Source organism: Talpa europaea (genome assembly GCF_964194135.1).
Source record: "Talpa europaea genome assembly, chromosome: 13".
NCBI classification, from domain to species: Eukaryota; Metazoa; Chordata; class Mammalia; order Eulipotyphla; family Talpidae; genus Talpa; species Talpa europaea.
This window is the reverse complement of record NC_140080.1, coordinates 29,572,412-29,589,429: the sequence shown is the minus strand read 5'-3', so window position 1 is coordinate 29,589,429 and position 17,018 is coordinate 29,572,412. Positions and strand designations below refer to the sequence as shown.

Here is a 17,018-nt window from a genome sequence, read left to right as displayed (position 1 = left end):
TCTGGATGTGATGCTATGTGATTTTCATGTGTGGTGAACCTCTTCTCATTTGACCCCTTGGCAAGTGTGCCCCTCTACAGACACTTGCTGTGGCCTGGCCCGTGTGATGAGGCAGTGGGACTAGGAGCAGCCGAGCAGCTCAGCCCACACCATGCCCTCGGGAGGCCTCAAGAGAGACAAAAAGAGAAAACCCTCAGAACTCTGGCACGTAATGTGATGATGGGCTGAATGCAGGTGGACCAAGTACCCCAGGGGTCTCCCTGCTGTGGGGAGTCAGAGAGCAGAGAGAGGAAAAGAATTTCATACAAGACGTCACACTTGAACCAGGCCTTTGAAGAAGAGTAGTATTGGACAGAGCTAGGAGTGAGAAAAGTGGGTAAGCAAAAGCCTGGTGCTAGGAAACTGTGTCATTAGTTGCTCCGAGCCACGGAAGGTGGATTTATATTGAAGGTGGTGGCAGGTCCTGGAGCACATGGAACTGGTGGATGTGGCAGAGTATATGTACTCTAATCTATGCTGGAACAAAGTTGAGCATTGTAAGGAGCCTTCCTGCTTGTGCCAAGGAGCGTTTAAAGGACAAGACACTGGAGATGGAGTCCCCAGATAAGGGCTTGTGCTTTTCACACTGGCCGATATCACCTTGCCCTGGGGGGAGGCCCTCAGAGTTTCTGAGTTAAGTTCAGCACTCCCCACCTTCCTGGTCAAGATCTGTCTCCTGCCTCAAAGAGTGAAGAGGAATGCTCGGGGCATTCATCCCCATAAAGCACTTGGCACAGTGCCAGGAAGCATTAGGGCTATGCTGTTTTCATTTGTGCTTCTGGTCTTCAGGCAGCCTTTCTGATCTCCCGGGAACAGGCTGGGCCCCCACTTCTGTGTCCCTCCAAATGTCTGATGCTAGAAGCACCAATCTCCTCCTGAGTTGGGTGCTCGGAGAGCAAGGGTTTTTCTTCTAGCTTAGCCCCAGTGCCTGGCCCAGGGGAGAGCTGTATACAGGTTTGTGGGGGATTGTTGGGTACAAAGCAGGTGTAATCTGTCTGTATGCCCTCCCTTTTCCACGATGCAGGGCCAGATTGTCTCCAAATGACAGTAGACCTCCCAAACCCCACCCTGTAGGCTGGCATGCCTTCCATAGACAAAGCAGACATACGTGACAGAAAAGTAAAATTGAGAGAGAAAGTGTGTGGCCTGTGTGATAGAGATGAAGCTGGGGCTACAGCAGGTGGACCGACCTTCCATCCAACTGAAGCTGAGGCTCCATCGTGGCTGGGCAGGATGGTTTCATCCACAGTCAGGGCTGGGCCACTTGCCTGGAGGTGGCCCAGGGTCTTTCGGGTGGGCATGCCTGCCGGGACTCGGCGTCTGAGGTGTGTTTGGCTCTCACTGAGCCCATGTGTCTGTGTTCTATCCTCCCCAGGCTCCTGTCCATGGAGAGGCCCATCACGGTCCTGCAGGTGAGCCTGTACCACCCCACCCAGGGCCCCGCGGCCTTTGCCAAGGTACCATTGCGGCTGCAGCACGACACCAGCCCCCTGCTGGTGGGGCGCGGCCCAGATGCCCACATCCAGCTGCAGGTCCCCTGCCTCTCCCGACGACACCTGTCCCTGGAGCCTTACCGAGAGCAGGGCAGTGCTCTGCTGGCCTTCTGCCTTAAGGCCCTGAGCCGCAAGGGCTGCGTGTGGGTCAACGGACGGACTTTGAGGTTCCTGGAGCAAGTCCCCCTCAGCATCGTCAACAGGGTCGCCTTCTCCGGCATCCAGATGGTGGTCCACATCGAGAGCGGCCCCTCTCTGGAGGCCCTAGTCTGCTGCTTCCTTCTCAGCCCTTCACCCCTGATTTACAGGCTCCGGGCCGAGGAAACTGACGAATGGGAAAGCAGGCCCAGAGAGCAGCCTCCCCGGGGCTCAGGGCAGCAAGCTGCAGGACACCTGGGGTTTCTCCAGGACCCTCCCCAGCCAAACCCTGGAGGAGGAACAGAAATACAGCTCCAGAGGGAGTCCCCAGACAGCAGGCTGTGCTAGCCACCCCCTGGCCCTGCCTGCAGAGAGCAAGCTTTTGCTGAACCTGGGCTTGAAATATTCAAGTTACATCATGCGAGGCTGACAAGCAAGGACTGCCAGGCGAACAATGAACTGATTTTGCAAACGCGAACAGCCTGTGGTGGGGGGAGTGGTCCTCAGTTGCAGCTATGGCGGCAGTAAGGGGGAATTCATATACTTTTAGAGGCCCTGAGGGGTTCTAGGAGCCTTTCTCAACGTTTCCCACCTTGCCCCCCTCTTGTCTGACTAGGAGTTACTTTATGTTGCTAATTTTGTATGCTGCTTAAGAGCTAGAGTTTGAGGTTGCCCCAGGAATGCAGGGACACATGTAACAATTACGTTTGTGGTAGCTCCAGGTTACCTTGGGCTTTCAAATACCCACAGGCACAGGAGGCTTAGGGAAGCCTGTGTTTAATAAACTACACGTATTTTGTTAAGCTGGCATACCCAGTAGGGTCCCCTGATCCCCAGATGGGTTGCATGCACGCCCCATAGTCACGGAGAGGTGGGGGTGGGAAATACAGTAGAGATGTAAGAGGAAATTGGAAAGGTGGGGCCTCACCTTTCTGGAGAGGACACAGGCAGAGCTCAGGGATTCCTGGGGGCAGGGAGATGGACCTGACTGGAAATTCATTATCACCTCTACCTTCTTCCACGTGCTCCTACACTTTCTGTTTCTTTGGGGTCAAAGCCTTGAGTGGCCAGAGGACACTGTCTTTGGAAAAGGCTTTCTAGGGCGATGGGCTGTTTCACAGTTAAGTCTCTGAGATGGTGGCGTGTGGGGGAGGATGTGCTAGGATTCAGCTCAGCAGTTATTTTACTCAGGTGGGCTCCAAAAAGCCTTTCAACACTGTCCACTTCCCACCCAAGAAGGAAGCCCCTCCGGCACCCAGGGTGGACTATGGGGAGGTTGCAACACAGCCGGGCCCAGAGCATCTTCGCCGTGGGGAGAAAAGTGGTAGGCAGGACTCAGGCCTGTCCTAGCTCTGGAAGCTTCTTCTCCAACGGAGAACGAAGCAAGTGCACAGATCACAGCCACAAGACAGTAGAGGGGAGGGAACTGTCAGTGCTGGGAATGGCACCTTGGGACCCCCAAAGTTGTCTTTTGCTTATTCAATCAACTAACTTCCCCCAAGCACCCACCTTGCACCAGATGCTGAATAAAACTCTGGGAACCAGCAGTGAATAAGCCTGACAGTTTTTGCCCTCAGGGAGCTTACATCTGACTCAGGAAAGACACAAATCGGGAGCTGATGAATTAATTGTTTAACAACCACAGTGAGGGATTCCATAACCACTGTGTTATGCTTGCTTCAAGTTGGGGTTAACACTAGCTCCACTCTTAAGTGGCCACATCTGATAACTGCTTCAAGTTGGGGGTGACACTAGCTCCACTCTTAAGTGGCCGCATCTGATAAGTGCTTGCGTGTGCTCAGGGCACTGCTGCTCTACATGCTTGTCCTATTGGACCTCACAACACCCTGACGGACAACAATATTACCATATTTACAGATGAGGAAACTGAGGCTCAAAGAGCCTAAGTGTCTTACCCAGCACCATGCCACTCACTAAATGTGTGATCTTGGGCAAGTGACTTGCCTGCTTTTGTCTCCCTCTCGTCCTCTGGGAAATGAGTAAGAGCCACCGGCTGGAGGTGTGGGGAGGGACTGGAGGGTCTGATGTCAAGCATATAGCATAGCATCTGGCACACAGCAGGTACCCAAAGGGTTAGCTACTAGCGTGAGGCCTGATATATGGGGCCTAGTAGATCCACTCCTAAGGAGTGATATGAAGAAGATATGAAGGCGAAGACATGAAGAGAAGATTGGAAGTCAATGAACTGGGTCCCAGGGCCAAGGGTCCATTTGCACTCTGTCTTAGGCATCAGCCTGGGGCACAGTCAAGAGAGGGTTTCACCTGCTTCTTGCCCCAGCAGGCCCACTATTCAGTTTGCAGAATGGAGCCATGCTGCCAGGGCTGGTGACCTGGCGCCTTGTGTAAGGTGGTCAGAAGAAGCCTAGTCTTGGAACTGCCTTTGTATTTCAACACAGTTTCTGTATACATAACAGTCAGTCCACAGGACACGGTGTTCCCCAAGCTATGCATTAGGGAGAGGCAGCCACCGCCTGGAGGCTGCAAGGGAATGTCAAAGACTGAAGAGAGGAAGTTTCTGGTGGGTGGCTCCCGGCTCTGAGTGAGGGCCCTCTTCCCTCCAGGGAGGAGCAAACCCCTCACTCAGATCTGCAAGAGAGAGCAGTCTGCCTCTTCAGTGAGGGAGTCCATTACTGGGGCCTTTAGGGTAAGTGTCAGTGAGGACCTCTGAAGCCAAACTGAAGAATGGCAGCTGAGGAGGGATCCAATAAACAATCTGCTGGTTCTTGAAATCTCTTCAGGAAACGTGTGGCTTGACTCATTCCAACTTTCAAGACAGCAAAGCTCCACTCCATCCTAGGCCCCATCTTTCTTGAGTACAAAACCATTTAAATCGTCAGACCCCGGGCCTCCCTGGTGGCGCAGTGGTTGAGCACTGGGTTGCGAAGCTGCCCGCAGCCCCTGCGGCATCGGTTCGATCCCCGGCTGCTCCCCGGCTGCTCCCCGGCCACCGGAGGAGGGTCCCACATGGCGAGCAGACCTCTCCTGCCGCCCGCTGCTCCCCTCAGCAGTGTACTTCGGTCCTTCTGCCTGCTCTGCTCCCCGCTCTGGCTCTGGTGAGTTCTCTCACCCTCCGCACTTCTGACTGTACCCAGTGCTTGTATAAATAAATAAAAAATAAATCTTTAAATAAATAAATAAATAAATAAATAAATAAATCGTCAGACCCCTGTTACCACCCCATGCCACCAGCTGGAATGACAAGCATGGGCTTTAAGGACACTGGCATGCTTGCTTTACCCGGAGAGTTGAGCAGGTGGCAGGATCCCTCTTCCTCAGCGCTCACCCACGGGGCCAAGGGTGTGCACATTAACACACATGCACATATGCACACTCAAGTTCACACGCTGTGGTGGCTTCAAGCTGGGGCTCAGCAGTTGAGCTCATCCTGGCTCAGAATTCTTGCTCTACTGCTTACTAGTTTTGTGCCCCTCACCAAGGGACAGACTGTCCCTGTGCCCCAGTTTCTTTTTCTAGAAAATGGGAACTAGTGCTGTGAAAGTAGAAGGAGGGACTGCACAGGAAGCCTCCAGTGCAGTTCCTGGCACACAGTAAGAGCTCAAAAGAGTTCGTTTTCATGGTGCAATTTAGTGCAGTGAATGGAAGGCATGGGCACAGCTCGCACGCCCGCATACGTGTGCACACATCAGCTACAAAGGGCTACGTCAGTACATTCAGATATACCCCAGAGCGCTACAATTCTCCGAGAGGATGTCTGGAAATTTAGAGATCATCCCTTGTGCCCTTTAAAGCATTTTAACCCTCACATTTCTTTGTTTTTCAAAAATGGGAATCTTCCCAACCGGTCTGTAAGTGAGACACTACATCCCTTCCAGCCCTGTGTTGAGAAAAACACCACAATGACCATAAAAAGGCAAGGCACAGGACTCTGAGACACACATCTTGCAGGCATGTTGGAGGATGCATCAGAAGGCCAATCTCAGCCTCCGCCTCCAGTAAAGGCAGCTGCGGATGAGCATGGGCGGTCCCCCGGAGAGCTTCTGCATGCTGCCTCCTGCTGTGGTGGGGGGAAAGCTCTAGGCTAGCTAGGGCAAGAATGCTGAAAAGCCATGGGCTTTGGCCACAGACAGGGAGAGATGGATGTCTCTCATCTGGTCTAGGCCTCAACAGGGACGGCCCAAACCCTCTGGTTGGGGATGAGCAGGCTTGGTGCTATTGCTTAGTACTTGAGCCTCTGCTGTCCAAACTCAAGCAGAACTCTGAGTTTTTGGAATTCTGCATGGTGACCACTGAGGAAGGTTGACAGATCTGCGAGGGTTCCCAAATTACTGAGAGAGCTCCTTACCCAGCACTTTCTGCCCCAAACAGAAGGCTGGGTGCCCGCCGGGAGACTCTGGGAGGGGTTCCAAAAAGCAGCCATCAGGAGTTGAGCTGGCTGCACTGAGTCTGGGTCTGTAGCCCACCAGATCTACATAGGTCCAGGTTTCACTGGATCTCCCAGCTCATCTAGACCCTTCCTCCAAAGAGACACTAGGAATACCCCACTCTCGCAGACCGGAACTGTCTGTTACTGAGACATCTGCATTTTCAAAGGTTTGCCCTCCAGGAGTGAGTTTTCATGAAGAAAGAGTGACATTTCAGGGGTCTCAGAAGGCCAATAAAGAAAACAATTCCCCTTGCCCCTTGAATGGGTGGCCATTTCATAAATGTGTGCAGCAAGACATGGTTCAGGGACTGGCTCCTGGTCTCCAGCGCTTAGGTGGAAGCAAGAACTGATTCTTTCTACAATAGCTGACTGAGCAACCAGGTTGCCTTTAGCAGAGAGATGTGCTGAAGCAAGGAAGCCACCAGCAGTGCAGAGGGCTCAATAGCAACTCCAGGGTCCTTGCTGCCTCCCCCTGGGCTGTGAGCTGACTTGCACTGTATCCACTGTTGTGCCCCGTTATCAAGCTCTGCTCCACGGCATCTGGAGGTGCTGACCTGGTGAGCCGGGCCCAGAAGAAGCCTGCAGGGCATTTGGATCCTCCTGTGTCTCTCGGCTGAAGTTTCTCTATCTGCAATCCTGTGCTGCAGGCACTCACCCCCACACCAGACCCTCAAAGCACCACCCAGGTATTGGGACGAGGAGTAAACAAGCCCAGTTCCTCCATCTTTAAGATCAGATGCCGAGTTAATGAATTCTATTCACATTGCAGGACTGTGATCTCTTACCTTGAATGTGAACTCACAGACGGATTAAAGTGAAATAAAACCTACCATTTGAGTTACATTCTCAGCTGATTGGAAACATGCATTACCTCCCCATGACCGGGGCCGTGAGAAGGGAAGTTATTATCTTTCTTTAGAGTTTGTAAACTCTTTATGGCTGAGGCAGCTTTAATCCTGCTGGGGGAAAAAATGATCCGGGAATAAATTGTTCTCATTTACCTTTGTTTTCCAATCACACGCTCCAGTGGGAACAAAACATCCTAAGTGAGGGGATGTGGGGAGCCTAAGAAAGAGGATGTGGGGAGCCAGGTGATCCCCGACAGAAGAGTTTAATTATTTACTTCTTTAGGCACGTGAGTTGAAGGGGCTTTAAAGAGCTGTTTGGCATGGGGGCTTGTTCCACAAAAATGTGCAACCTTGCCAGCTCTCTGACTGTTACTCTCCTCTGCCTTTTCCTTCCGGGGAACTGCCTCAATTTACCCATAATGCTCACTTCTTTAAGGGGCATTAGCATCCCAGGCACCCAGCTTCAGACAGTTGGAAACAACCAGGAAGGAGTCTGAGAAAGGGCACATTTGAATCAAAAGCAAATCACAGTCCAGGAAGGAGGGAGAGAGCCGTGGGACCTGGGGTTCTTGGCCAGGCTTTCTTTCCTCTGTGGTGACTTCTCCAAGCCTGTGCAACCTAACAGAGCTACACGAGCAGGTACTGAGCAAAGCCATCAGGACGCCCAGGCTCTGAGCCAAGTATCCTAATGGCTCCATGGAGCCCAGCTGAGATTTCTGTTTGGTTTCCTTTGGAGGTTTGGAGGTAGGGGGTAGAGGGTGGGGAATCTTCAGAATAAAGCAGAGCTGGGCCTTGGAGGGAGAACACAGACATGGGGTTTCCGTAATTGCTTCTCAGAAGGATTGGGTCACCCTGATATCATCCTTCCACTCATCTGCTCTCTGCAGAGGGTCTAAGAAGATGTGAAAACGGGGCCCCACAGCATGGACTTCATGGCAAGACTGGCTCTCTTTCCCACTGCCACACCAGAAGTTGCTGCCTGCGGGCCGCCCCTCCCGTGGGCACCAGCTAGGTTTGAGCAGGAAGACTGAACGTGTTTCCCACTAGCTACCCAGAACTCCGCTTCTGCCAAGCACCCAGGCCATCCTGCAGCCTCCAGAATAGCTACACAGAGGTCTGGCACTGGTGGGGCTTGATGGCAGGCGATGCTAGCCTTTTTATATTTGACACCTGGATTGTAGAATGGACCAACGAAGTGCGAGCTAAATGAACCAATCGTGTTCATCAGCTCATTAGTTAATTATTTGGCACCAAATGGATTGAATGGTCCTAAAATGGTCCACTTGGTCACTTAGAATTGAAAATGGTCCAATCAGGCAGCTAGCAGCTAGGATGGGGGACCCTGAAAGAGCATCTAAGGCAGGACAGTCTCCAGCCTGGGAAGTCCAGAGTCCTCATACTCTGTTCTTGGCCCCTGAATAAGAAAGAAGAAAGGAGAAAGGAAAAAGAAGATGCATCCAGCAACTGACCTCCAAAGAGAAGCCAGAGAGCTTCTCAGTGACTGGGGATCCCCAGCTGTCTGCAGGTTAGCCTGGGTGCTGGGCAGAGGCAGCGCCAGGCAGCCCAAGGGAAACTCCCATTCAGGCCTCGTGCTAAAACCCAGCTGGTGCCCAGGGGTGGGGCTGCCCACAGCAGCAGCTTCTAGCTTTTCCAATGGCTCTGGCCACTAAGCCAGCAGTGGGAAAGAGAGCCAGTCTTGCCCTGCAGTCCACACTGTGGGGCCTGGTTTTAGATGGACCCTCTTAATCATCTCTATTTAGGGGAGTAGATCAGTTAGGAAAATAATATCACTCTAAATATTTTAAAACTTTAATTCAGGTAATTGGGTATGCAGGTAATAGAATCACTGAGAAGTCACTCAGTCATTGCAATCCAGAGATCAGGAAGAGCAGGAAGCTGCTAGCACTGCTGGCTCCCACTCCTGGGATGGGCAACGAAGAGAGGTGGCAGAGCCCGAGCCAGAGCCAGAGCAGGCCTGCCACAGGGAGTGACAGCTACTGTGAAGTTTCCCCATGGAAGCTTGGACCTCGGAAGTCAACTCAATTCAACTCGGGGGGAGATGGGGCCAAAGAGCAGATAGTGCTGCTGCCAGAGATTTCCCAAGAGGCCAAGAGGTCAGACAATCTTTGCTTCTCGCCTCTCCTAGGAGTACCCAGTAGTTCCCATTGGCTGCAGATAACCAGAAGCAGCTGAAAGTCAGTTCAGGAAAGGCAGCCTGCAGGGTGGACTTCCTGCAGTGCAGAGCGGAGCACCAGGAGTGTGTCCATCAGCAGCCATCACCTCCTGCCCCTGGGGCCTTGGAGCCACCACCAAGAAGGAGGGGCAGAAGGCAAAGGAGAAACTCAAATTCCCCCCTTCCCCACTGTCAGCCAAAGCTGTGTGACCTTTGGGGCCTATAAGAAAGGGGAGAGGAGCACACCAAAGGACAAGTGCAGTGCTGTGAGCTAGGGGTGGCTTTGCCCCCAGAATCCCCCCAGAGTTCCTGCTTTGAAAACCCCCTCCCTCACATTGCAGTCTCAGGTCAGCAAAGTAGTGTACAAGTCGCCCCAGCCCTCCAGTCAGTGACTCTGAAACTTCCTTCACCTCCCAGGCCACCACTTCTCAAGTGTAAAGTGGGGATACTTTTAGTGCCTGCCTCACCTCTGTGAAGATGGAAACAGAACACAACATATAAAGTTGCTTAGCAAGAACACTTTGGAAAAGCTTCATAAACGTCAGCCATTACCACTACCACTACCCGTCCTCATCTCTCCTCCCTCCAGAAAAGCTTCCCTAACTTCTTCCACAAAGGAGTCATCTTCCTCCTTCCCTCAGCTTTGTGTTGGGACACTCAGGGGTGATTGGTTGATCCGTGGAAGAAGATGTGTTGCCTCAGCTGGGAGTATGCATACTTTCTGTGTGCCATGCCCCAGAACCTTCCACCCTCAGGGTGTGATAAAAACAGTCTTGAAACATGTCTGCTGGTGGAGCAGCCACCCAGCCCCCAGCAGGTCCTCAGGAAGGTTCTATTGACTAAACAACAAGAGAATGAGCTGGGAGAGTATGGGCGGGGTGAAAGCAGACCTTTAGGAAAGAGGTCTTGAGAAGAGCCTCAAACCACAACAAAGCTGCCGGTTAAAAGGTGAAAACACACTTGAAACAATTTGCCCTGGTAAGAAGTCGGAGTGAATGGTGATTTGCTCAGTGAACGGACTCACACAGAAGTCACATCCTCTGTGCTCTGCTAACTGGTTTTCTTGTTTCTACATGAGTCCTGGCTCCAGGGTGCAACACGACCACCCAGCTGTTTGCCACTCAGAAACACACACATGAGGTGCAGAGCCCCCAAACCCAAACATGGAGCTGTGTCCCAGGAGCCCTGGGAGCAGGCAGGCTGGATGTTTGATGTCAGAGGCTTCCAGAACCAGTGCTGGGCCTCATTACTGGGGAACACATGGTCCCCTGTGGACACTCATTGGAGACCAAGGAGGGAAGCTAATAATGGGGGCTTCATCTTCCAGTTTTATGTTCCTCTTCCCCTGGGCCTGCAGAGCCTGTGGTTGCTGAGCAGACTTCAAGTTGAAATATCAGGAAAGCCTCATGTGATCCGACTTCTCCTTCCACACTCCCCCGCTCTCACACACACATAGGCACACACACTCACACGTCTGCCTCTGGGCTCTGTCAAGCACCTCCAGTAAAGTGTTGGTTAGAAAAACCACACGGTAATTATGAGCTGTGAGTTTTGCTCCTCAGTTAAAGAAAGAGAAAATGCTTCCACTTGAGATTCTCAGCATGCTTTACAAACCGGAGCAAATGTTTTGGCTCAGTTCAGGGGAAAAACAGAAGCTGAGGAGAGACCTCATTAGATGAGAGGCAGGGGGTGCATCCTGACAAAGTTAGAATGTTCTGGATAGAGAATTGCCTTATGCCCTGGACATCTTTCCTGGGAATGCTGAAATGCTAAGTCTGATGAACAAAGTATCAAATTGAGAGGAAGACATTTAGCATAGCCACAAGACTGAGAAAGCCACCAAAGGTCCACCCACCTCACTTGGCCAATTTCTACTGGGGATGTGCCAATACCTTTGACAGCTGGCTCTCTGGGGGCAGGAGAGCTCTGACTGTAATGTGTGTCAACTGCCACTTTCCCTGGTATAAATTCTCCCTCCGTGGTCAATGTCAGGCACCAAGGTGACATCACTGACCTCAGAGCTGGAGACAGTACACAGTAAGCTCATTATCACATGGCACTTCCACCCTTAGGAAGCTGCAATTTTTATTATTTAATGTAATTTAACTGTAAGTTCACCCGCTTTCATTGTTAATAAAGATTTGTTTTACTGTCAGTCTTTTTTTTTTTTTTAAAAGATTTATTTATTTATTTATACAAGCACTGGGTATAGTCAGAAGAGCGGGAGGGTAAGAGAATTCACCAGAGCCAGAGCAGGGAGCAGAGCAGGCAGAAGGACCGAAGTACACTGCTGAGGGGAGCAGCGGGCGGCAGGAGAGGTCTGCGCGCCATGCAGGACCCTCCTCTGGTGGCCGGGGAGCAGCCGGGGATCGAACCAGCGCTGCAGAGGCTGCGGGCAGCTTCGCAACCCAGCGCTCAACCGCTGCACCACCAGGGAGGCCCTTTGCTATCAGTCTTACAAAGCAACATGAGACAGCTCCAGCACACGTAAATAGAGAAAAAGTTCCAGCCTCTTGGGGTTGACTGTGGACCTGAAAAACAAAATAATCAAAGTGGAAATGCCTTGGAAATTAAAATGATACCTACACAGAAACTTGTGACGTGCTGTGCTATTTGAAAGTGAAATGTGGGCTTCCCCTGGTGGCGCAGCAGTTGAGCACTGGGCTGCAAAGCTGCCCACAGTGTCTGCAGTGCTGGTTCGATCCCCGGCCGCCAGCAAGGGTCCCACATGGTGCAACAGACCTCTCCTGCCGTGCCCGCTGCTCCCCTCAACAGTGTATTTCGTCAGTCTGCCTGTTCTGTTCCCCGCTCTGGCTCTGGTGAATCCCCTCACCCTCCCACACTTCTGACTGTATCCAGTGCTTGTATAAATAAATAAATCAATCTTTAAAAAAAATAAAGAGTTGTACTTAAAAAAAAAAATAAACAAAAGTTAAATGCGTTTCTATTTATGACATAGGCTGTTCAACTATCCCAGGCTACAGACAAGGAAATCAAGTCTCACAGAGGGAAAGCATGCCTGAGCTCACCCATCTGGTGAGTGCAACAGCCTACATTTGATTTACTCTAGATCCTTGCTCTTAGCCTCACTCCTCCATCCCTGCCCACCTGGGGAGAGGGAGTCCATAGGCTTTGGCTGAGCCTGGGTGGAAGATCCCCACTATCAATCAATGTCCATCTAGCAAATGTCACCAGCTGCGGTTCCCAAATGGAGTATTTGTGCCCAGGCCCAGGAATCAGTTCTCTGGCTTAAAACATGCAATGGGGGAAGGGTGGGGTAGGCAAGAGGCCACACTCATGTCTTTCCTGGGACCTCTCAGACCTCAAGGGCACTGACAGTTCCCCTGGCATTTAGAGGCCACCTCCCTGCTCATCAGGAAGGAAAACATAGCTCTCTGCCCACATGCAGCTCTTTGCCCTTCCTCTTGGACATGGACATTGAGTCTCTGGTAAACTACTCTACAAGGTGCCGGGAGACTTTTGACTCAATCTTTGTGCTGTGGCCAAACCCTAAGTCCTTGTGGACATTGAGAGCAGGGCAGTGCCCAGCCGGCCACCCAAGCTGTGTTTAAGTATTGTCCAGCAGCCCCTTGGGCCATCGCCCCTCCCCACTCAGGGCAAATAGCATGGGATTCAGGGAGGGCTCAAGACCCTTACTGGAGGCTTGGGTCTCAGATCCCTAACTCACATTTGACTGGAAATCAGTGCCCCAAAAATGCTCCAGGTCAAAGTGAGCTCCTCCCCATCTGCCAACGCTCCCCAGCTTGGATACTACCCCTCCGGCTTCTGGGTAGAAAACACCCCATTGTGCAGGCCACATCCATTCAATCCTTTGTCATTTCAAATTTTCTGGCGTATTGGTTGGGTGTGCTTGGCTCTTTTAAACATCACACTTTATGGTCTTTTGCAGTGTAATTTTGTTCCTGTCCTGCCATTCCATTTGAATTAAATATCAAACAGATGTGAGTCATTTTTTGCTCTTTTTAAAGAAAAATTTTAATATTAGGGAGCATGCCCTCCTATATGATCAGGAAAGCCATTCGCAGAAATAAGCCCCTTCAAATTAAAAAAGAATCACATTGGTTAATGTTAAGATGCTTTCAAGTGATACATTTCGAAGTGCTAAGGTAAGGTGTTTCCAGCAAGCTATAAAGCAGCCAGGACAGGGAGGAGAAGATATACGGCCTCAGTCTGATGGGGAAATTGGAGCTCAGAGCAGGGGCAACCCCACCTGGGGAGGAAGCTCTAAGCTGGGAGATGAGGTTCACAGATGAGTGTGGGGGAGGCCATCTTCCTCAAAGGCCTGGTAATGGGGGGCTGCTCTCTGCAGCCTGTGCGGTCAGGATGGGAAGGTAGTCAGGAGGGATCCGTTCTGGGCAGTGAGCCAAGCTCACCTATGTGCCCAGAGCCCATCTCCATGTATTGTGCAGTCCGCCGCATCTCCCAGACAGGGCAGCCCCAAGTCTTTGTTGCCTCCATGGGCATGCAGAATAACTTCCACCCCTGTATCTGCTATAGTCTTTCAGATAGTGGGATTTGGGGCCTTCTGTGGGTCCTGGATAGCTGTGAAAATGCAGAGAAAACCACAGCTCCTCTTTACATACAGGAAAGTACCCAAACTTACATATAACCTCAGGGGCCCACAGTCCCCTGATTTAGCTCTCCCCTCTACCCCACCCCCAGGCACACAAGATAGCAGGAGCATGGCATTTCATTGCCAAGACACTCCCCTCACAGGACTTCTCAAAGAGAACAGGATCCTAGGGTCCTGGGCACCATGCAAGGCTTTTGTGTGATCTGGAGGAGCTGGTCTGTTTCCAAACTCCTCTCGTTTCTTGGCAACATGCATGCCTGGAGCTGAGTGTTATTGGACCTGCCGCCATTCATGGACACCAGCCAGGCTGCTCCAGAGCCGGCCCAGGCTAAAGTGTTTCCATGTGGTCCTTTGACTCACTGCACCTAAGAGGCAGCTCTCCTACTACAGCCAGCTAACTACAAATGACATTTCCATGTGGAGGGGAAAGGGGCCAGAAGGCCTCTGATTCCAGCTGGTTCTGGACATCCCGGACCCTAAGATGAGGCTCTGCACACCCAGGATTTGCCCTACGAATGACATGCAAATGCCTGGAGACCCTGCTCCATGGGGAGCGTGGGGTCCCGCTGATGAGAAACAGGGCCAGCACTTGTGAGAAATCCACATACAAAAGACAAGGTTAAGGGGAGAGACTCTGAGCAAAGACAAGCCTAGACTTCAGAATCTCACAGCCCATGTCTGAATCTCACTCTACCATTTACTAGCTCTGTGACCTTGGGCAAGAGACCAGCTTCTCCCAGGCTCAGCATCTTCCATCTGTGATACAAGAGTCTCACCTTTCTCACCAGGGGTTGGGGAGGATGAAACGGGATGATGCATGCCCTTGACTTACAGTGAGGCCTCCATTTTTGGAAGTTACCTTTTTTTTGCCCTTCCCTCCAAGGTAACAAGCCCTTATCCGATGACACCCACTGACGTTGGCCCCGGGGGTCACCATACTGATAAACACAGAGGAGCAGGAGATGGCAAGGGAGGGGGTGTGAGTTGCTGTCTCTTAATTCCTCTCTGGGGGGAAGGAAGAGGCAGGAGGAGGGATGGAGGGAAGCATCAGAAATATCTGCAAGTGGTTTTAGAAGAGGAATTGAAATTCACAAGTCATCACTGCTATTCCAACTGTGTTTTCATGCCCATGGAAATACTGAGATCCACTCTGAAAGCATGGGGGCATGGGGAGGGGAGGGGAGGCCTGGTTCTTCCCCTCCAGGGACTCAGGACCATATCTAGTTGCTAGGGGGACTCTGAGCTCAGACTGGCAGGTCTGAAGAGGCTGGTTGTAGAAGGAGGGTAAGCTGTGCCTTGTAAAGGGAAGTCTGTGGAGGGGGAAAGAGGCCTTTTATGCCTTGCTACGCATCAGGCAGAGGGGACCAGGCAGCCAACCCTCAAGGGTCTCTGTTTAGGACCTTCCACCTCCCAACCTGCATAGCCTCATGTGGCAGTCATTCATTAGGATTTCATTAAGAACAAGGGGTCCTTTCTATAGGGTTGGTTGCCTAACAGTGATGAAAACACGCTTCTTTCACCCAAGAGCCGGGGCAGTGGTGTGCCTGGGAGAGCCCTGAGGACATTGCCTTGGGGGTCCAGGAGAAGCATGTGTGGTCCTGGACTATGGCAGGGGCTTAGTCTTGTATCTATCACCCCAGGATGGCCAAGATATCCTACCTGACCCTGGAACCTCATGGGAGGTCACTCGTTATGATGACCCTGCATCTGTGCCCCCCAGGGCCCAGGCATCTGCCACAGGCTTTTCTCTAGCCTTTGGGACCCCAGACATCTTGTCTGGGCTGATGGCACAGGATCTCACCCTAGTGGGACCTGAGGCACCTTCACATCTCTCTGTTCTTACTTTTCATGTTTTATTATGCATTAACATATTAAATGATTAGATACATTTAAATAAATGTATTTATTTAACATCTGCATTAATTGCACGTCTCCCTGCAGTCTTCTCGAGGGCGCACATTTTCCCACAGCTATGATCAGTGTGCATAGACTTGCTCTCTAGTGACCTCCTGGACATTTTAAATGTCATATTAACACACACACACTTGTGTTGATCTCATTGGTTATCTGTTATCACATCAATAACACCTTGCGTGTTGGGCATTTTAATTGGTTACATTTTTTTCTTTTTTGCTGAGTTTAAAAAAAATACCCTAAACTATTCAGACATTAATTTTTCTTTTGAGCATTTCCCTTGGTATGTTCCCAGGGGCTGCCTCTCAGTTGAGAGCTGTGTGAAGATATTGTGTGCGCTAGTTGCCCGTCATGGCTCTGATGTTTTATGGATGGTATTTCATTAATCTCTGTGCCAACTCAGCGGAGTTCATTCCTATAATTCCATTTTAAGAGGAGAAAGCCAAGGTGGGTGCCCTCAGCCATCCAGTATGTCTCCTTGTGCCTTTCCTGGGGTGCCCCTCACCCTTCCTTCAGGTACACCCTGGGTTTAACAGGAGCCCCAACTGCCTTTACTGGAGCAGTGAATGACTAATGGTGGAAATGCCCTGAGGTGGGGGTAGCACGGAGATACACACTGGGTAAGGAAAGCTGCTCCTTCAGCCTCCAAAACAAATCCTACAGATGGCTGTTCTGACCCAGCCAAAGGCTACCCTCCCTAGCCATTCCACAGACCTCTTAAGTGAGGGAGGGCCTACTCTCTGGATCTCTAAGCCTTTCGGAAGATGTGAAAATGGGGGCAGGTCAGCCACATGAAGTGCTGGCTACAATGTGTAAACACTACCGCAGGGCGCTGCTAATCTCCCAGGTCAGGCCCTGGTGCCACCGGTTGCCCACTGCAGGCACACAGCTCGGGGTGGCTCTCGCCAAGTGGCCTGTGTGATCTCAGGCCAGTGGGGACAGTCATTGGGCACCCAAGGCCAGGGCAGAGACTCTTTGTTGGTACCTCTGCCCTGCAGCAGCCTGAGGACATTGCCCACACATCCCTAGATGCAAAGCCACTGCAGCCGCTGGACCAGAGAAGCCCAGGCTCCTACAGGCACCCCAGGCCCCCAGTTGTGCCCCTGGGCGAGGTGCACAGGGCTAACTAGAAACACCTGTGTACATGGAATTTCCTGCCCCAGTTCAGCCTTCATTTCCTCCGCCAGTAAAAACCCAAGGCGTGCAAAGGTGAAAGAAACCAGCCAGTCAATCACCCAGACAACGGCCACCAGGGCCGCAGAGACAGGACTTTCTAAATTAAATTTTAATTCCCACCCGATGGCCTGGCCGGGACAGCCATGATTCAAACATTGCAATGGGCCACCTCGGCCAGGCCAGTGCCCGCCCGGGTCCTTGCAGGAATTAACCTCACCCCGGGCCAGCGGACGGTGGC

At 51.7% G+C, this 17,018-nt stretch overlaps 1 protein-coding gene across 1 annotated transcript; it reads left to right on the top strand.

Moving 5' to 3' along the window:
- Positions 1 to 1,418: 1,418 nt before the first annotated feature.
- TIFAB (TIFA inhibitor) lies at positions 1,419 to 2,018 on the top strand (the record flags this gene model as incomplete). Its single annotated transcript, XM_084252619.1, has 1 exon — positions 1,419 to 2,018. Exon 1 carries the CDS (start codon positions 1,425 to 1,427, stop codon positions 2,016 to 2,018), a length of 594 nt encoding a protein of 197 aa, XP_084108745.1. The 5' UTR covers positions 1,419 to 1,424.
- Between the last annotated feature and the right edge of the window lie 15,000 nt (positions 2,019 to 17,018).